At 43.2% G+C, this 21,345-nt stretch overlaps 2 protein-coding genes and 1 long non-coding RNA gene across 3 annotated transcripts; 1 reads left to right on the forward strand and 2 right to left on the reverse strand.

The window, feature by feature from the left end:
* Nucleotides 1-1,464: 1,464 nt before the first annotated feature.
* On the reverse strand, nucleotides 1,465-3,419 carry LOC128071676 (uncharacterized). The gene is made up of 2 exons (XR_008201974.1): nucleotides 2,769-3,419; nucleotides 1,465-2,583 (listed from the first exon to the last, which is right to left on the reverse strand). It is a non-coding gene; the product is annotated as an uncharacterized LOC128071676 (long non-coding RNA).
* NUDT15 (nudix hydrolase 15) lies at nucleotides 3,394-6,001 on the forward strand. The gene is made up of 3 exons (XM_052664625.1): nucleotides 3,394-3,648; nucleotides 3,737-3,927; nucleotides 4,083-6,001. Exons 1-3 carry the CDS (start codon nucleotides 3,497-3,499, stop codon nucleotides 4,226-4,228), a joined length of 489 nt encoding a protein of 162 aa, XP_052520585.1. The 5' UTR covers nucleotides 3,394-3,496; the 3' UTR covers nucleotides 4,229-6,001.
* A 2,382-nt stretch (nucleotides 6,002-8,383) lies between these two features.
* On the reverse strand, nucleotides 8,384-18,253 carry MED4 (mediator complex subunit 4). Its single transcript, XM_052664612.1, is given in 9 exon segments — nucleotides 8,384-8,803; nucleotides 8,944-9,162; nucleotides 11,040-11,171; nucleotides 12,574-12,660; nucleotides 13,657-13,714; nucleotides 14,116-14,286; nucleotides 14,583-14,649; nucleotides 18,053-18,159; nucleotides 18,161-18,253. Coding segments are annotated over 8 exon segments (873 nt in total). The 5' UTR covers nucleotides 18,239-18,253; the 3' UTR covers nucleotides 8,384-8,803; nucleotides 8,944-8,989.
* Nucleotides 18,254-21,345: the final 3,092 nt, after the last annotated feature.

Raw genomic sequence — 21,345 nt, forward strand, 5'->3', positions numbered from 1 at the left:
TCATCTTTTGACCAATTAGTATGAAAGGGGTTTTTTTTTTCCACAAATCCAATTTATATTTTCCCCCTTGCATCTCTTATAATTAACAGAACTGTTTCCTGAAGTTTCTCCCTTGATACAGAAAAGCAGATATGCTAGAAATTGATAGGATTAATATTCATAGCTTAGAAAACTTGCCAAAACTGAAATCAAGGAATTACAAAATGCTAAGCACTTTCAACTTCTCTGTTATCTCCTCAAGAAATACAAATCATAGAATCTCAGAATTGTTTGAGTTCAAGGGGGGCCTTTAAAGGTCATCTAGATCAAATCCCCTACAATGAACAGGGATGTCTACAGCTAGATCAGGTTGCTTAGAGCCCTGACAAATCCCAAAGGACGTAAGACATTTTTGTGATCTTACAGGGTTTGTCATCCCTTCTTAGCTGTAAGCAGACAAGTAGTCTTCAAATCAGAGGAACTGCTTAGGTAAGAGTGAGGAGCTACCCCTTCCCATTACATTAGGAAGTAGAATTGTTATTTAAATAAAAAATGCAGACCTTTTACTGATTTCCTGTGTTTTTGCAAATAGGGAATACATAAATTCATCAGAAGAAATCCTAGCTGCTACCAGAATAGAATCAGATGATAATTTAGGTTGGAATGGCCATCTGTTACAACCACTCTACTCCCTTCATACTAACTTTGAGCAGATCACCCAGGGCTCTGTCCAGCTGAGTTTTCATCAGTAACTTCAGAGCTTGCACAGCCTTTGCAAGCAACCTGCTCTAGTGCTCTAACACACTCACTGCCTATTATCCTAACACTGCACAAGCGAAGTAGGTCCCCAGAAGACTCTTTTAGCTCCCAAATCAATGGAATTCTCTCACTGCTTTGCTAGATGGGAAGCAGCTCTCTGTATGGCAATATCACCAATCATAGAATACCCTGAGTTGGAAGGAACCCAGGAACACAGTTGGACTGTAACACAGGAAGTTGTATCCAAACATGAGAAAAAAACTTATTTACTGTGAAGATGACAGAGCACTGGAATAGGCTGCCCAGAGAGGTCATGGAGTCTCCTTCTCTGGAGATATTCAAAACCTGCCTGGACATTTTCCTGTACAACCTACTGTAGGCTTTAGCGAAGGGCTGGACTCAGTGATGTTCAGAGGTCCCTTCAAACTCGCCTAATTCTGTCATTCTTTCTGTGGGTCTGCTCTCCAGCCTTTCATTCCCCAGTTTGTCTATGGCTGATTGAGAGAAGGGGAAAATCTTTACTATGTATATATTTACTATTACTATGGTAGAAGATGAAATTGCACTTTTTCATTCTGGATTTGTTCTCATCTCTTTTCTTCATTGGATGTCTGTTCACCATCACACTTAAAAATACTGGCCAATACTTCTTTAACAATCTGTGCAAAACCTGAGTGCACATCTACAACCTACATAAGTCCTGTAAAGAAAGTAATTAAAACAGAGTCAGTCAGAAAAGAAGTGCTTTATTTTTACTGCATCCTTTGCTAATGATCACAAACATAAGAAAATTGAAAGAATCAAAGGCAAACACATGTATTCCAAAGCCTCCCCCAAAAATCATATGTTTGTAAGAAAAGGTAGTTATCCTGCTACCATTGAAACAAACATAACGACCACGAGTGGTTTTTGCATTTAACAGTATGAGTTGAATGAGAGCAGGCAGTCCTCAGTCTTCTTTGTAAATGCTGTTTGATGGAAGATACAGGAAAATGATTTACATTTAACACAAAGAAAATGTTTTCATTGCTGCTGATGATGAGTAGTCTTTGGTAAAATTTAAAATCATTATCATCTTTTCAATACAGAAATGGCATAACTGACCAATGTTTAATCTGAAGATTACAACGCCTATACTGGAAGACATGGACAGAAATAAATGAATTTGGATCACAGAATGCCTGGGATTTTGCCTGAGATATTTTTTTTTTTAACATACTGATATCAGTAACTCAGGGTGTGGGCTGACATTACAGATAAAAACAGACAACTAGTTTCAAAGGGCAGCTCTGCCTCCAACACACACACTGACACTTCTGCATACCAACATCAGGGGTCATCTGAGGCCATATGGAGTCAGTTCCAGCAACCCAACATCAGAAAACAAATCCCGCAAAAAGCAGAGATCAATAGGCAGCCAACTTGGCCAAGTGACCTTTGTAAGTGAATAAAAACACCTGCATAAAGGTACATTTTCAAACAGGACAAAATACTATTTTGAAGTCCTGAAAAGGAATAATACTTCACATCCTTTTTGTGATCAGTGGGCTTGTGAAAAGGAAAATCATGGCCACTGACAAATTGTAGTTATTTATATGGAATATATGAGCCAGCAGTGTGCCCTTGTGGTCAAGAAGACCAACGGTATCCTGGGATGCATTGAAAAGGACGTGGTCAGCAGATTGAGAAAAGCCACCGTCCCACTCTACTCTGCTGTGCTGAGGCCAAGTCTGGGCTCTCCGTTCAAGGACAGGGAACTTACAGAAAGAGTCCAGCAGGGGGCTACAAACATGATTAAGGACCTGGAGCATCTTCCTTACAAGAAAGGCTGATAGACCTGGTAGACTGGAAAAGACTGAGAGGGAATCTTATCAGTGCTTAATATGCTAAATATCTAACGGATGGTAGTCAAGTGGATGGGGCCAGGCTCTTTTCCTTGGTTCCTACCAACAGGACAAGGGGCAATGGACACAAACTGGCACATTGGAAGTTCCACACAAACATAGTCAGGTGTTTTACTTTGAACTTACAAAGCACTAGAACAGGCTGTCCAGAGAGCTGTGGGACCTCCTTCTCCAGTCATGCTCCAAACCCACGTGGACACCTTCCTGTGTGACCTGATACAGGGCACCTGTTCTAGCAGGGAGCTGGACTGGAGGATCTCCAGAGGTCCCTTCTAACCCCTACGATTCTGTAGCATGTGAGTTTTTTCCAATGCCAGTCATTCTATAATTAAAAGAAACATGAAAAATGAAGGAAAAATGTTTGTTAACACAGATTTTCATTTGTTTTTCCATTTTATCCTTAAAGAATTGCCATTCCGTCTCCTGATTTATGCATAACTGTGCTTGCAGGTTTTCTTTTGAATGATTTCTAAGTGATTTCGCCTAGCTGAAACCACCAGCTGACACAGTAAGAACCACTCCACTGCAAGCAGATCTGTAGATCAACTGGAACTCTGTATCCCATGGCACGGAGCCGTATCTAGGTGGGACGTTCCTGTTTGAAGCCAGCCTTCGTTTGCTCGCGTGGTTAACTCGCTGCTTTCCACACGAGTGAAGGCTGCCGTGCTAATACTGCTACGAGCCTCACAACGTCCTTCAGCCTGTGAGCGCTCCCCCCCCCGGCAGAGGGCGGGAAGAGCGGCTGAAGCGAGGCCACGCCTCTCCACGAGACGCCGCTACGCGCATGCGCAGCCGCCGCACTCCCACAGCCGTCCCGGGAGCGGAGGCACCGTAGCGCACAGCTCGCGGCTGCCATGGGCGAAGCGACGCGGCCCCAGCGCCCCGGGATCGGCGTGGGGGTGGTGGTCACCAGCCCCGCGCACCCCAACTGCGTCCTGCTGGGCAAGAGGAAAGGCTCAATGGGAGCCGGCACGTACCAGCTCCCCGGAGGCCACCTGGAGTTCGGGTAGGAGCCCCGGTCCCCCGGGCGGCGCGGACAGCCGGCCGCCCGCCGCGGGACCGCAGCCCTCCTGACGCGCCCGGTCCGCCCGCAGGGAGAGCCTGGCGGAGTGCGCCGCCAGAGAGACGCTGGAGGAGGCGGCGCTGCGCCTGCGCAACGTGCGCTTCGCTTCGGCCGTCAACGCCGTGTGCGCCGCCGCGCGCTACCATTACGTCACCGTCCTCATGAAGGGCGAGGCCGAGCCGGGGGAGGAGCCGCGCAACTGCGAGCCCGATAAGAACGAGGGTGAGGGCGGGAGGGGCGGGGATGCAGCGCTGCACGTTGAACAACGCCGGCTTAACGTTGAGCGCGAGTACGGCGTTGGCAGCTTCTGTGCGAGAAGCATCCGTACAGATTTGGAGAGGTGTTACGGTCACAGTGTTTATTTTTTATTTTTTCAGGTTGGGAGTGGGTTAAATGGGATGAGTTTCCCCCAGCAGAGCAACTCTTCTGGGGCCTGCGGTGCCTGAGGGAACAAGGCTACAACCCTTTTACGGAAGACCTGGATCACCTGAAGGGGTACACAGGGAGCCATCAGCTGGCATGAAGCCTGGTGGTGTGACAGCCCGAAGGACCTGTGGTGCAAAAATCAAAACGATGTGTGGTGCTGGCTTTGCCCGTGTCTGAACTGCAGTTACCAAGATGTCACGTGCTGCAGTGCTTTCACTTGAGTTGTCGTGCATCCAGGAGGTACACAGGGCTGCCTTCCAAGCAACTGCAAACATCTTCTGTAGCTGTTAATGATTAATGTTTTCCTTTAGGCATACTGTTTTATCTGGGGAATCTTTATACAGATGAGATGCCCTGTGGAAGTAAATGAGAAACTCACTTGGAAACAGCTGTAACAGCATGCCCAAAGGAAAACGATTTGTTTAAGCAACGGTCCTGGTTTATTCATAAAGTTGTTTTGTATATCATGCTGCTTTCTTCAAGTATACATCTAACCTGGTCTAGTGTTAAATGTGGAGATCAGCAGCCCTGCCTACAGAAGGGGGGTTGGATCTTGATGATCTCTGAGCTCCCTTCCAACCCAAGCCGTTCTATCAGTCTATGATTTTGGACCAATCTTTAAACTTAGCCTTGTTTCATAGGTCCAGTTAAGATGCTTTCAGCAGCTCTATGAAACAAAAGTCCAGTTTTCCACAGAATGTCATGTTCTCCTACACTATACTTGGAAACCAGTATTATAAACATTAAAAGAATGCTGCAGAGAATGAAAATTCTCTGACCCTTTTTTCCACCCCCTTTCACCTACCTTCTGTTTGCAGTAGAACTTGTTTACAGAAGAATTTCAGATCTCAGTTGATTATCATTTCTGACCATGTTATTGAACCCTAGGAGGTGAATGTCAAAGCACCTACAGTCTTCTGCTAGGCTGACAGAACACAGTGAAGAAAGAAACTCATTTATAGATGTGTAGCTCTGTGTCAGGCAGCTGCACTTTCTGGCTTAGGAGGCCTGTCAGTATGAAACAGCACAGATAGGTGTCATCCTTTACAGCTACTATGACTTGATTAACATCTTAATTTTCTGCATGGGGTGACCCAATAATTGAATTGGTAGCAAATGAGATCACAGAACATACGTACAAAAATGATGGATTTATCATTTTTATAGCAACTGTAACCAAAGTTGGCTCTGTCCGGGCTGTAGATATTAACTGTAAACCAGGCTGGATTTTAACCATTAATTTTTGGATAGGGATAGATTGTGACTTCAACAAATTACATATCTGCCTTATTTTTTCTTTTCTCTACAGGGTTATTTTGTAATACATCTGTTTGTTTTGTAACTATACCCATTGTAGAAAATTACCTGAGATGTGTTTATTTTCTTTAAATAAAAGCAGCACAATAGCGGAAGATTAAAATTGTCTGAAATTATGCACTGACTTGGCAATTCCTACATGAGATTGAATAGCTTAAAGCTCTTCCCTACTTTGCATAGCAACATTCTTTAATGGAGGAGTTTCTTTTTGATGTGAAGCAGGAAGATGATAAAAGGCACAAAGATGTCTCCTAGACAGTTACTGCTCCAAATTCTATGTGCAGCTTCCCTTATGACAGATTTTCTATGAAGAAAGATTTTGTTAAAAAGCAGTTTTGAAATTGAAGATGCCAATGAAAATTCCTTTACTGCTCTACCTTTGTATGAAACCTATTTTTCTATTCACAAGTGGAGATTTTCTTCCCAAAAGCAACTTCACATTTACTAATAATTGCTCCGTTCAGCTGTCAACAAAGTGGTTGTAGAAAGAGCTGACAGATGTCCAGCCCATCTGCCTCAATGAATAATTAAAAATATTTAGTAATTCAAACAACTTAGTGGTCTTTTAAATATCGGAAGGCATCTAAGCATTGATGGGAAAACCCAAGTCAGCATACAATAGTTTGCAGTTACACTTAATGGTTATATTCAGTCCATCTGTTGCAAGTAGACTAGCAGCTACTGAAATGAGGACACAGCATCACCATATGTCAGGGTTACCATTCTCTTCCCAAGTGGATTGATTAAATGACAGTGCATTACTGCAATCAGCTATCAGCAATCTCTAAATTCACTTGCTCTAAATGCACCTTGCATTTCTATTTCTTACACAGGGCACCCCCTAGCACTCCCAATATTCGATGCTCAATCATTTTTAGTTCTTATTTTCAACTGAGCAGAAATACAAGGATCAAATTAAATATAAAATTAAGTAGGAAAATGCATTCTGTATACATCTAAGCAACTGAATAACAGAACATACAGTTAAACCTTTGCAAGTTTATGTTAAATTGCTTATAGTAGCTAGCATCTTGACATACAAATCAGAAAAAAACTTTCCTAACAGATAGCTCAAAGAATTTACGCAATGAAACTTTACCTAGGATGCATCTTATGTGCCAAGTCTGATTTTATGCACTAGAGCAGCAAAGTGAACTGTATTTCTTAAATACATGAAACAGGTACCTTAGGGGTACCTTTTAATCCCTTAACAGGCCACTAAACAACCCAGGAAAGTAAGTGGTTATTTCACAAAACTCTGCCTTCTGTTCCTTTTTTATTTATATCTGGAAATAACCACCCACCTTCTCAGTTATTTAAATGAGTGAATCATATGATATTGCCATGTAAGACTTTGGGGTACATTATTTGTTAGGATGGTTAATTTATGTTGATCCAAATCATAAAACCATAGAATGGCATGGGTTGAAAAGGACCACACTGATCATCTGGCTTCAACAAACCCTGCTACGTGCAGGGACGCCAAGCACCAGACCAGGCTGCCCAGAGCCACATCCAGCCCGGCCATGAATGCATCCAGAGATGGTGTCAGATGCACCTGGCCTCTCTTAAAGGGCAAGCACTTATCTTAAAAGACAGCTGGAGAGTAGGCACCAAAGAGAAAAAGCTGATCCTAGCATAAAGATTAAAATACCTGTGAATAAGAATTACTTCTAACTGTGAAACAGAGGTTAAAAAAATCTTAGGAAATGAAAGTACTTCCAAAAGTGATAGCTGAGACAAAACCAAATTGCCCATATTCCCTTAAAGTGCTTGAACCTAACTGAAAAGGTGATTTTCATTCCTGTATCCCTATGGGACTCATATATATATAGGTCATATGGTATCATTACTGTCACTGCTGAAGGCCTGCCTGAACAATGAGGAATGATTCTTGATTTAACAGATATTTCCTGCACAGAATATGCAAAAGTTGAGAGAACTTTGATCTCTGTTTCAGGTAGCCTTAACAGTAAGGCAGGGCAGAAACCTGTAACTGGTATAAGTAACAGTTTGCATGAGTAATCTGATCAAATTGCAAAAATAAAAGAGTAGCTGTCATCATATGACTCCCTAAGCAAAACAGAGCAAAGAAAGCCAAGAGAAATAACTTTGGAAAGATGAAAGAACACTTACAGAGGAGGTAAAAATGCAATTGCTGGAGCAAACAAATGAACAGGTTCAAAGAACTGAAAAAAATTATAGGTGACAAAGACTAAATAATAAGTGAGCTCCTTTTGAACTGAAAAGAGCTGAATCTGCAGTATGTTCCAAAGCATCCATGGCCCTGGGATACCTGACCAAAATATCTGTGGTGTCTGGCAAGTGGGCATTCTACATCACTGCTTCAGGGTCTGCAGTTGCGGGTACGTGATAGGCTCAGCTGAAAAGAACAGACTTGCAGCTGCTGGCTGCTCAGCTGCTTCCAATACTGACACTGCAAAGGGAAAAAGCCTGGAGAAAAGAAGGCTGCAGGGTGGCCTCACTGTAGCCTTTCAGTACCTAAAGGGAGCGTATAAACAGGAGGGGAGTCAACTCTTTACAATGGTAAATAGCAGCAGGACAAGGGGAAATGGTTTTAAATTGAGGGAGGGAAGACTTAGGTTAGATGTCAAGGGGAAGTTCTTTACAGAGAGAGTGGTGAGGTGCTGGAACAGGCTGCCCAGAGAGGTTGTAGATGCCCCATCCATGGAGGTGTTCAAGGCCAGGTTGGATGGGGCCCTGGGCAGCCTGGTCCTGTATTAAATGTGGGGGTTGGAGGCCCTGGCTGTGGCAGGGGTTGGAGATTTGTGATCCTTGAAGTCCCTTCCAACCCTGGCTGTTCTGCAATTACACATCCCAATAAAAGGAGCACAAACTTCTGAAACTTAATCAGAAATCAAACACACACAGATGAAATGCACTGACTAATGAACTCACACAACAAACCTAAGACTTATGTTTGCAAAGTGTAGCAAAGTTGCAAAGGTTTATTATATATTACAATAATTACAAACTTTTTTTTTTAAACACCTTATTGCCATGGTTTTGTTCTCAGAACACACTAGGTGATAACAACATGCATTTCAGCAGTAACAAAAAAGGTATTAAAATTACAAATCTTATGCCTTATTTCTGTGCCATAGAAAAGACTGTCTTCAAAAGAGTCAAGTTACCAGCATACATACAAGGGGATTCCCCTTACACCTTTTGTCCCAGGAACGTTGTCATCTAATATGTATAGTGTATATATATATATATATGTATACAAATGCACGCATCTCTTGCAAACATACACATTCACACATTTACATCAGCACTGGAAATCTGACATCTCTCATCCAGCAGAAAGCTCCCAGTCATTTCAGTTGAACATCTAATGGGAAAAAAATATGTATCAATTTTAAGTTCATGGTTTGAAATTAGCCACTCTTATTTTTGAGCTGGCTGTATCTTCTCCCTGCAAAGGGCTGCCAGCATAATAAAAGGGACTGTGATTAACAGCATCCAACCTACCTTCACCACAGGAAAGGTCTACTAGGGGATACCGTCCCTCCTGTACCTAGTCTGAGTCACTGCTGCTGCTTGAGGAGTCTGTTGACATCACTTCCACATCATCTTCATTCTCTTTATTGTGTCCCGGAGGCTCCAACATGAAGTCATTACTATGATTAGGAGGTAGCATGTTCATTGACATATCACTTGATTGCCAAGGATACTGAGGAGCAAGCACATCTGGAAACAAGGGGCATAATCAAGCTATCAGTTTTGTACGTCCACAAACTGAATAAGGGAGTTCAAACAACAGTGTAAAATTAAAGCAAATCTTAAAAGACATTACTGGCTTTTGGACAGCTACAAAAACATCTTGTGATGGAGTCTTTCTATCACTGTAAAAGCCTATTCTGCCAGAGGCCTGTTTATGTAGGTGGCTTAATCCCTCATCAAAAGAAAAATTAAATTTCAGAACAGTGTACATTCAAACTGTGTTTTGAAGATGAAAAACTCTACATGAACTGACTTAACAAAAAACCAGTTACGAAAATGGTTACTCTCAATCACTATGCAAAAAGAGATGAAAATATTACATCAAAAAAGAATAAGTAAGGTAAACACAAGAATTCAGATTTAAGTTTAGTCTGAACTAGGCAGAAACACCTTGGTTATCCTTTTCCAAAGAGCAAATATGATACACCAAATGGAAAGGAGAAGACAGTCCCACTACAAAACAAGGCCCGTGAGCAGATGTATGTGGGAGATGGGAATGCCTCACAGTGTGCCAGCAGACCAACCCCAGCAGCCTCCAACTTCTCTCAAATCTATTTCTCCTCATCTCTTACTTCCAAAGCCCCCCCAGTGCGTATTTCTCATGAACCTACAAGGGAACTCCTCCGTCCACAACACTTCCTAGGTCTCTTTCCTCTTTGCCCTCAAAACACCTCCCACTTCAAAGCTGCAGCATGCATCCTTAATGTCATTTCTGCTCCTTTCCTACTGATCTCTACTCCTACAGATAGAGGTTGGGCGGAGAATGGCTTGAGATCAGCCCTGAGGAAAAGGATTTGGGGGTGGTGATTGATGCAAGATTCAACATGAGCTGGAAATGCACACTTGCAGCCAAAAAGACCAACAATACCCTGAGTTGCACCAAGAAAAGCATGACCAACAGACTGCCCCTCTAGTCTGCTCTCATGAGAGCCCAGCTGGAATACTGCGTCCATTCTGGAGCCCCAAACACAAGAGAAAGGGAGTTGTTGGAGCAGGTCCAGAGGAGGGCCATGAAGATGATGAGAGAGCTGGAGCACCTCCTCTACGAGGACAGGCTGAGAGAACTGGGGCTGCTGAGCCTGGAGAAGAGAAGGCTCTGAGGGGAGCTCATAGCAGCCTTCCAGTACCTGAGGGGAGACTATAGGAAAGCTGGGGAGGGACTTCTTATAAGGGCATGGAGCAACATGATGAGGGGAAATGGCTTTAAATTGGAAGAGGGTAGACTGAGACTTTATGGAACTACAGCCACAATCCCCTAATACCAGATGAGCACATTACTGCATTAGCTAGTTGCATGAATCCAACTCACCACCAGATGTGAGGACACAATGCAGCCTTTATACCAGTTCTATACTTGCTTTAAGAAGACCTACACTAGAGGCACCACCTTTCCATCAGTCCTTGCAAATATCTTTTCAGTCCTGAACTTAAAGGAGAGTAGGAGAAGACAATAAATCTCTTTTCTTCTGAATACAGCATTCACAATTCCATTGTCGTTGCTCCCAAGAAGAGTTTGCTTTGGAAACACTTTTTCATATGATTTAATATCAATCAGCTTACAGAATTTTAAAATAAATTAACTGTTGGGTAGCTAAGTGAGTTTTCTTCATATTTACTTTGTTCTAGTGTTTGCAGTATCATTTAGCATGAAACAAACAAATAAAAAATAGTTAACAGAGAATAACTTTATTGACTGGTCCTTCACTGCTGGGAACAACATTGGCCATAATTTTCATTCTTTTAATTCTCATTTCCCATTGCTGAGAAATGTTTGTGATTACTCTGACTATACAAAGAATAAGAATAGTTAAAAAAAAAAAAGAAAAAAGTTGAACTTCTCTTACCTGGCAATCTGCCTGCTGCAAGTGCATCCCCAGGTAAGTGTCCATTAACCCCATTAGTGGATGGGTTGTTCATCTGACCCAGGAGACCACTCCTCATTTCTAGATCTGTAGGATATGGCCTGCGTGGGTCCCCTATTAATAATAATAATAATTAGGAAATATTATCTTTTTTTTTCTTCTGTGTCTGGTTTCCTGTCTGGATCAAAATGAGCATCACCCCTATTCTATTAGAACTGGAGACTTTCCTTGCTCATTCCTACTTATCATAAAAATTACATTATGATAATGTATGATGTTCAGAACATCTTTGCTCCCTCTGCTACTTGACAGCTAAATAATAAGGACAGGGGATGAATGGGCTGAAAGTAATCCTGTGGAGAAGGACTTGGGGATACACACAGATAAAAAATTGGACATGAGCTGCCAGCACATGGTTACAGCCCAGAAAGCCAATCATATACTGAGCTGCATCATAAGGAGCGTGGCCAGAAGACTGAAGGAGATGGTTCTCCCTCTATTCTCTACTCTTATGAGACTCCAGCTTACGTACTGTGTTCAGCTCTAGGGCCCTCAGCATTAAGAAAAATAGCCAAGGTGCTGTTGGAGCAGATGTAAAGGAGAGCCACAGGGATTGTAAGGGGGCTGGAGCATCTCTCCTATGAAGAGGGGCTGAGACAGGGGAGGTTGTTTAGACTCAAGAGAGGCTCTGGGGAGACCTAATTACAAGCTTTCAATACTTAAGGAGGGCTTATAAAAAAGATGGAGAGTGAGCCTTTTTACAAGGGCATGTAGTGATAGACTGGGATTAGATATAAACCGAATTAGACATAAAAGTAGATTTACATTAGATATAAGCAAGACATTTCTCACTATGAAGGTGGTGAGGCAATGGAATAGGTTGCCCAGAGAGGCTGTAGAAGCCCCATCCTTGGAAGTGCTGAAGGTTGGGTCTGATGGGGCTTTGGGCAACCTTGTATAGTGGAAGCTGTCCCTGCAGAGGGGTTGAAACTGGATGGCTTTTAAGGTCCCTTACAACCCAAATCATTCTATGACAAGTACTGGAGAAAAAAAACAAAATCCTCCATTTTAATTTTGGATAAGAAAGATAGCTCCCAAAACAATCATAACACAATCAATGGAGTCAGATCTAGGGCTTTCATTGTTACCAAAATCATAGGTTATTAAAATCCTATGTACATAGATCCTATGTAATATGTGCAGTGAAGGGACACAAACACACAGAAGTCTTCATCACACTTCTGCTTTTTAATTGGGATCAATATTCAGGAACAAGAAAAGTAAACTAATGAGAGAAGACCAATCAGTTAACAGAGGTCTGCAGTTTCATAGAGTTCTGCAGGTGCACATGAAGTTTTCTTGGAAATGCTAGATGTAACAGCTATAAACATTACATATCTTTAATAAACCAAACTATGCTTCATTATGTGAAACCATTTTAAAACCAGATACTGGCTGTGCTTTTTTATTCAAGAAAAAGAGCAGTCATAAGAATAGTCATAAACATGATATTTACCTGGTACCCACGTCAGAGGGGCACAAACAGCATTACTAGCACTGATCCTGTGGGCATATTTAATTATTTCTTCAGATGAAATGGCACCTGAAAGAAGGAAGAAAAGTTACCATATTTAAGAGATTGCATCATTTGATTGGACTGTTTTTCAACCTGAAAACATGAGGAATGTCATTCTGTCAAACACCAAGAGCATGCTTCAAGTGCAGTGACTGCTCACAGACTGCTTGGACGATACAGAACAAGCATCACAGTGAACTCACTTTACAGCCACAAGTTCAGTATGCCTTCAGTGTTAACAGCTCTTTAACCTTTTGAAGAAACACAAACCAGCATCTTCCACAGTGCACCTGACAAGCATATTTTTTTAAGAAAACTTCAGCACTTTTACTACAGAACTTTGGCAGTAATTACAATCTTCCTTTTTTGTAACTGTATCACCTACCAGGTACCTGCAGTAGCCCTTCCTCCAATAAATACCTGTATTAGAGTTACTAGAATCATTATGAAATTTCTTGATTTGTTTAGAAGGAAGTATGGCAAAAAATACTATAAATGACTTAAAAATACCACCTACCAAAAAATAAAAGAAGTGAAAAAATCAAGTTTAGCTTGGCAATTGCCACAGCATAGCAGCATTTGATACAAATGCAAACAAGTATCACCAGCTAAGTCTTTTATAAACAATGCTATAATATACATGCACACAAAAACTCTTCCAGGTAGTCACACTGAAGTGATCTGCTTTTGTGAGACATTTAGGTAACCAGATAAGACTGTTTCTGGTCCAAGAAGAGCATCCAGAAACTTGAATTCAAGTCTAATACTAAAGACATGTCTGCCACAAAAGAAAAAAAAGTTATTCCTAAAAAAAAAAAAAAAAAAAAGAAAAGAAAAATCCCCACATGCTCCATCTTTCTGCTGTTGAAATGGTTGACAAATTCATAACGAAGTCAAAATCTGTTTACACGCAAAGCATCTGAAATCTGTGATGACAACCTTAAGAAGAAATTACTAACTTGAGTTCACTTGCAACATTCTTTACAACTGTTTGTATATTACGTACAATCATGGATAACTCACCTTTCCTTGCCTTTTCAATTGATTTCAGTTTTTCCTTTGCTTGATAAACAGCTGTGGCCTAATTGTGGGAAGAAAAGAAACAACACTAAGCCAAAACTTCAGTACATCCTTCATTTGTATACTTCTGTCTTAAGTCCTCTGTGAAGAAACCCTTGCCTGTAACTGCATTTTAAGAGAGAAACTGTTCAGGGGACTCTTCAAAATACACAGAAACAAAGTAGATTTTGAAGAAAATTATCAATACAAAGTATTGATGCCATAACTGGGTGCCATAATAAAGAAGTAGTGTTACTGGGGGAAAAAAAAAAAAAAAAAAAAGGACAACAAATCAACCAACTCTAAAGCTCTCACAAAGTTTTAAACATTTAAATCCTCCCTGACACAAAGCTTTCTCCAAAATGACTCGCTGTTCCCCCTGCTAGCAGATGCTCAGAAGCAAAGATATCCTCGTGAACTTACCAGTATGTGCTCTGCTTCTTTCAGTTGCTTCTGCAGCTGCTGAATGTCATTATCTCTCTTTTCTACTACCTTTTCTAAAAGCTGCATTTCATGATGGATTTTCCCCTGATCAACTGCCAACTTCATTAGCTCTTGAAACTCTCCATCTCTCTGAATCAGCAGCTCCAGGATCTGTTGGGCAAAAGTTTTGTAGAACTTTTAATTAGCTCAAGTAACAACACACTGCAAGTAGCATCACACTGCAAAAAGCAACTGATACCCACAAGAGTATTAATTCTTGCTCAGCTTGCAGAAACAGCCTATGAAACAAGAAACCAAGGAACAAGCAATCAAAAACATGAAACCAAGAATGCTTTTTCAGTGATGCCAAAGCTTCACCATCATCATTATTCCAAGTACAAAGGGAGAAAATAAGAAGACGTAATGTTTATCTGCACAAAGAATGACAACTAAGAAAGTCAGTTTACCTGGCTCTCTTCTCCTGGTTGTGGAAGCTTCTGGTTTCTTGAAATTGCCAAAATTTCAATTAGTTCCCTGAAAGGAAAACACTATTTATGCAACTTTCTAAGCTATTATTTGTAAATCACATCAAATCTTCCCCAACTGAGTGTTTATATCATTAAAGCATTCATGTACTCGAGTATTTTACAGTTTTATGTAATAGTGTTGACAGGGATTTCACAACTACAATTCTGTAAATAGCTTCATGACTGTAACATGATTTCATTTTAGTTCTTTGAGCTCATGAAGTGCTCATGTGTATTTGTACTTAAAAAGAGCTAAGTTCTTGTCCAACTACATTAGGCACAAGCTGAAACTGAGAGAAAACAGCACAATTAAATGCATTTGTATCCTGTTTCTAACCACCTTTCTTCCACGAGAGGATGAAAGTCGAATTGACTACATTATTTTTGTTCTCTATTGCTCCATTTTTTTTTAATTTTTCTTTTTATTTACTACAGAGCAAATTTCACACTCAGTTTACAGCAATTAAGTCTATGTGTTCACATACCTGGAGTTTGTTGTAAGACCACTTCTATAAAAGCAAGTATTTTCACAATGGTGTATCAGCTGTGCACTGAACACACATGAATACTGAAAAACTAATATTCTGGGGGTAGGTTAGAAGAGCTTCTCCAACAAACCTCTTGATCTTGCTTCCAAGTACACATTTAGTTTTTCACCATCACGTAGAGCCATCAAGAACCTCAAATGAAACTCCCTAAATAAGACCGTGCTGCAAAAAGGCCATATCTTTTTTTTTTTTTTTTTTTTCTATAAATTTGGCAAACACATTTGGTTTTTCAGGCTATTAACGTAAGTTCAGTGCTGCACATGAGTAACCACTTATCCAAAGTAGGGTCCTTGGAATGGTACTGGCACGCTCTTTAGTCTGGTGCAAGCTGCTCAAGAGAGACGTCCACTAATACAGTAGTGGAGCCAGAACCTTAGAACAACAACAGGTTCTTTTCTAAAAGCTTGAAAAAGCCCCTGATCAGTAAAGCTATAAACAGCATCTTGAAACATGGGAGCAATGAAGTCACCATCCCTGAAGGTGCTCAAGAAACATACAGCTGTGGCACTGAGCAACGTGGTTAGTGGGTATGGTAGGGATGGGGTGATGGTTGGACTAGATGATCCTGAATGGTGAGATGAGCCCCATAAGTGAAAGTAAAAGGCAAGAAGGCTTCACAGTGACTGAGAATAAGGGGGGTGAAGGGGAATAATTATAGTTTACAGAAGCAAGAATGTAGAGCTTGTTAGAAAATAAGGGATGGCAGACACCGGGTCTGCGACAGTGAGGGGGATGAAGGCCATACTGATAAGGTTTGAGAACAGCCCGAGGACATTCGGCAGGGAGGTGATTAGATGTCCAGAGGGCAAGAAGAAACAAGGCTGGGAGGATGCCCCCCCAAATGCCAGCAGTTTACAGCGAGAAAGGCATTCCTTGCGAAGGTTTCTGACAACAAACCTTCATCCCACGACCTACTATGCATGCACAAGAGGGGAGGGTCTGCATGCTAATGAACTCTCAGGGGTATAATGAATATGTATCCAAATTCCAGGAAAACTACTGATTATGTATTAGTTTGGCCTATATCTGTAGCACAATTTTTCTTGACAATTTTTCTTTTCTTGGTGTGCAAGTTAGGTGGATCTATCCCCCCTGCACCCGGTGTCTGTGCAGCACTGAGTAAATCATACCTGCTTTGCAATCTTACTTGGGCTACAGAGTTTGATTTCGCATGTCAATCCTAGAGTTCTTTCCAACCTTAATAACATTTTCTGTGACTAAAATAATTCAAAGCTATTAGTGAATACTGAAACTTGCTATTACTGAAATATTGCCATACCTGACCAACACTGATCACTAGCAAACTATCTGCTGTAAGTAGGTCAGCTAACACCACTGAGACTCATGTTGGGGAGGGCTGTAATTTGGCCCTGTGTTAGCACAAGGGACACAGGTTAGACATGTTACAGACCACGTGTCCCCTACCACCCAAGCCAGTTACATTGATCATGAAAGGCCCAGCTCCATGGTACTGCTGATCACTAACATATTGCTGACATGCTTTGGGTTCACTATTGTAGAATCACAGAATTGTAGGGGCTGGAAGGGACCTCCAGAGATCATCGAGTCCAACCCCTCTGCCAGAGCAGGTTCCCTACACCAGGTTGCACAAGCAGGTGTCCAGGAGGGTCTTGAACATCTCCAGAGAAGGAGACTCCACCACCTCCCTGGGCAGCCTGTTCCAGTGCTCCGTCACCTCACTGTAAAGAAGTTCTTGCACACATTTGTGTGGAACTTCCTATGCTGCGGTTTCCAGCCGTTTCCCCTTGTCCTGTCTCCACACACTGCTGAAAACAGTCTGGTCTCACCACTCTACACCCCCCACCTTAGATATTTGTAGACCAGGATCAGGTCCCCTCTCAGTCTTCTTTTCTCAAGGCCAAACAGACCCAGTTCACTCAGCCTTTCTTCATAAGAGAGATGCTCCAGGCCCTTCACCATCTTCGTGGCCCTCCGCTGGACTCTTTCCAAGAGATCCCTGTCTTTTTTGTGCTGGAGAGTCCAGAACTGGACACAGTGCTCCAGATGAGGTCTTACTAGGGCAGAGTAGAGGAGGAGGATCACCTCCCTCTGACCAGCTGGCCACGCTCATTTTAATGCACCCCAGAATGCCACTGGCCTTTTTGGTCACAAGGGCACACTGCTGGCTCATGGCCAACCTGTCGTCTATCAGGACACCAGGTCCTGGTCCGGGAAAAGACCTGTAAGTATATCCAGTCCAACCATCAGTCCATTCCCACCATGCCCACTAACCATGTCCCTCAGTGTCGCATCCACACAGTTCCTGAACAAATGCAGGGATGGGTGACTCCACCACCTCCCTGGGCAGCCTGTTCCAATGCATCACCACTGTTTCTGGGAAGAAATTCTTCCTAATATTCAATCTGAACCTCCTCTGGAACAACTTGAGGCCGTTACCTCTAATGGTAGACTATTAGATCCAAAATGAAAAGGAAAAATAAGAAGAAAAAAAAAAAAAGAAACCACCTAAAATCTAAACGGACACGGGAAGAGCAACAGCTGCGCTTGTTTTCTGTGCCCTACCTGTGGCAGTCAGTGAGCCACACGGCAGGTTGGCAGTGAGTAATACGAGGCCCACGAGCCGTTCGGGAGACAGACAGCACAGATAGCAGCCGGCACAGCGGGCAGCGAGGAACAAAGCTCCGAGCACAAGAAGCACCGCCGCAGCTCTCGCAGCCCCCCGCTGCAGCCGGGCTCCCCACCCTCAGCCTGCGGGCGGCTGCACCCCACGCGCGCGCTCGGCCCCAGGCCGCCGTTCTCCTCTCGGCCCCAATCCCCGGGCCCTCGCTCGACGTCCCCGCCGACGGCTCGGTACCGAGCGGCGGCCATCCCATCGACTACCTGGCCAGGAGTTCGAGATCCTCCAGCGCCGCCAGCAGCCGTTCCCGGGTGCTGCTCCGCTCCCCACCTCCCCCGGCCGCTGCCGCAGCCGCCATCACGCTCGCGGACCCGCCCCCGCCTCATCCAGCCCCGCACGGGCGCCAGACAGCGCCTCCAGCGGCCGAGGGGCAACGACCGAGAGCGCATGCGTGCTGCGATCCGCCGGGCAGGAGGCGGGAAGCGGCGGAGGGGTAACGGCCGCCCTGAGGGTGGGGCGCGGGGAGCTGCAGTGTCGGGGGGTGGAGGTTACGTTTCTCCCCGGTGGGGCTGGATGTGAGCTTGTGAACGCCCTCTCCTGGAGCTGGTTCGTTACACGCGGAACTGTGCTTAGAACCGTAGAATCGTTACAGTTGGAGACTTAAGTTCATCCAGTCCAACCATCAGCCCATGCCACCGTGCCCGCTGACCACGTCCCTCAGTGCCACATCCGCACGGTTCTTGAGGGACGATGCCTGCACACGTCCCTGGCAGCCTGTTCCAATGCCTCACCAGTCGTTCTGAGCAGAAACGTTTCCTAACACCCACCCTGAACCTCCTCTGCTGCAACATTCCCTCTCATCGCTGGGAGAGGAAGCCAATCCCCGCATCACTGCAATCAGCTCATTGCTGGTTTTGAGTGCATTTCATATTCCTGGATTTCCTTAAAAGAACCTCTAAATAGGATTCAGACCTACTCTAACGATCTAGAAAACAAATGATGAAGAAAGGGCAAATGACTGAATCACATCAGTTTGTACTCAGTGTCTGAGGGCGCTGATGTCTGAAAATCCTTGAGGTGGCTTTATCAGGTAAGTGATTTATTATCACTTATCAGCCAGGAAAGTGGCTGAAGAAAGTTAAGAGCGAAGCTGAAAATGTGACAGCAGTCCAACCTGTTAGTGGCACGGAGCCAGGATCACCTCTCACCTACGCTTCGTGTCCCGCAAGCACCAGGACCTCATAGCTATCAAGGAAACACAAGCAGCCCAATGTGCCAAGGCAAGGCATGCAGGCTTGCCGGTGGCAGCTGACAGCAGCTCTGCTTTATTACAGAGGTCTGCCTGTGATGATGGGGCAGCTAACATGCAAGTCCCGCTCTTTGTCCTGCCAGCAGTTGAGCTAGAATTAAAAAATACTGAGATTTTGGGTTATGTTTTTGGGTTTTTTTTTAAGTGTTGCTGTAATTTGGGTGGTTCTGTAAACAGGCCTCTAGCTCCGGGTGGGGTCACAAAGGAAGCCAGAGTGAAGCCAGTGGAATTTTTTACATTCATGAAACTTTTGGTAATATGAAGAGATCAGGACAGAAGGTGGAGGCAGATGAGGAGTGAAAACAAACCTAGGGTCGGGGTTTATGGCTGGGGTGAGGACTTAGGCAGAAGGCAGGGTGTCCTCAACCTCCACATTCTTCTCTTGCCGGCAGGCAGCTGCAGAACCTGCCAGCAAGCTGTGATTCACTTCTCTCTTCATTAGAGAAAGCTTCAGATGAATGATAACGTCTCTGGCTGTTCTGGTACTTACGCTGATTATCTTTTTTACCTTCTGTAATAAACACGTCCCTGAAAAATTTACACTTATTAAAAAAAATGAAAGGCAAGAAACTCATTAATCAATGATTCTTTGAATTGTGGTTTAAATAAACAATTCAGCGTTATGAGATTCATGATGAAGTAGTGAGATTTGGCAACGCTGAGATGAAGATAACTGCCAACAAGAGTTATTTAAAATTCATTTGCAATGTACAACAACCCTCAGAGTCCTGATTGTAGATAGTTTGGGAATTCTCTTTAAGCTACATAGCGGATAAAATCTCATCAAATAGTTCTACTCTTTAAATAACTTTTTCTTGCTCTTTTTTTGTTCCCTAGTATTTCACTGTTTTTGTTCAGGGAAAGATGTAATCAGCGATGCTGTCTGGTTGTGCATCCACTTCACTGATTTGTTAGAGTGTCAGTATGGGTGCATGAACAGAAAGAAAACAACAACTTCAGAAAATAAAGCAATCCTTCTGCTAAATCATTTTCTTCCTCACATTCATTTTGACATCTGAATTATTTAGACCTGATGTATTTCTAACACATTTCAGGGCCATGATGCTAGAGTTAAAACTTACAGCATTAATTGGATGCCCGAACTTGACAGGCCAAGGGCATAGGAGGTTCCTGCAAGCTATCTTTCCCTCCTTGCATCCAGGAGCCAGTTACCTCCATCCCTTTTGATAACAGTACATCTATGAGCCAGGCCAGTGCCACCAGGCTTTCTCTGGAGCAGCCACCCTCCCCCCCTCGCTTCCCATGCTGCTGACCCTCCTCTAGGCAGCACGTTCATCTTGCTTTTTTTCTGGTGTCTGATCCTTTCCCTCTCCTTGCTCTGGGATGCAGTAGAGGATGTGAAGTGCAGGTTCCCAGGCAAAGGCTGAACTTGAGATCCTGCCTCTACATGGGAGGACAGGCTGAGGCCAGAGGCATTGAGAAATGCCTGCCTGTGTTAAAACAGAGAGAGTCATTCAGACTTTGGCAAAGGGGTCATCTCCTTCTGGACAAAGGGGAAGGCTGGGTTAAATGGGCTTGCACCCTAAACTTGCCCCATGGCCCACTTGTTTAACACTAAGTGGACGATTTGCTGAATAGACTTCTGAAACAGCCACAAGAAACAACAGAGCATCTGTTTCCCCAGTGTAGGTTCCTCTGTTTCCTCAGTTCTTCAGAGCTTTTGGATTTCTTTCCCCTGAGTAAACTTTTTTTCGTAGTTGTGTTGGTATTGAGCCAGATCTGCTCCTTTAAAGCCTGATGCATTTCCCAAATAGCTAAGCATCGTTCCCTATTTTTCCTCAGTAGTCTGAGAAGATTTTGATTGTGTGGCCATGAAGATAGCTTTCCATGCACAGTGAGTTTATTAGACATGTCAGAGCTCTTTGATTTCAGATAGTCTTTTCAATGGTATATTGTGCGTATTATTAAGAAGCTGTTAACACAAGCAAAGCTTTTTTTATATCCTGTTTAGTTGAGTCTTCTCTTTTCCAGAATGGGAAATGATGATCTGCAGAGCAAAATGACTTTGATAGAATCATAGAATCACAGAATGGCCTGGGTTGAAAAGGACCACAATGATCATCTATTTTCAACCCCCATGCTATGTGCAGGGCTGCCAACCACTAGACCAGGCTGACCCAAGACCAGCTGAGCTGATCTCATCATTCACCAGCCCTGAGAAGCAGAAATGTTGCTCACTCATCTCTCATATGTAGATTTTCACCCTCCCTTAGATGCTTCTCTGTG

The sequence above is a fragment of the Tympanuchus pallidicinctus genome, unplaced genomic scaffold, assembly GCF_026119805.1.
Source record: "Tympanuchus pallidicinctus isolate F22 unplaced genomic scaffold, pur_lepc_1.0 scaffold6, whole genome shotgun sequence".
Taxonomy (NCBI): Eukaryota; Metazoa; Chordata; class Aves; order Galliformes; family Phasianidae; genus Tympanuchus; species Tympanuchus pallidicinctus.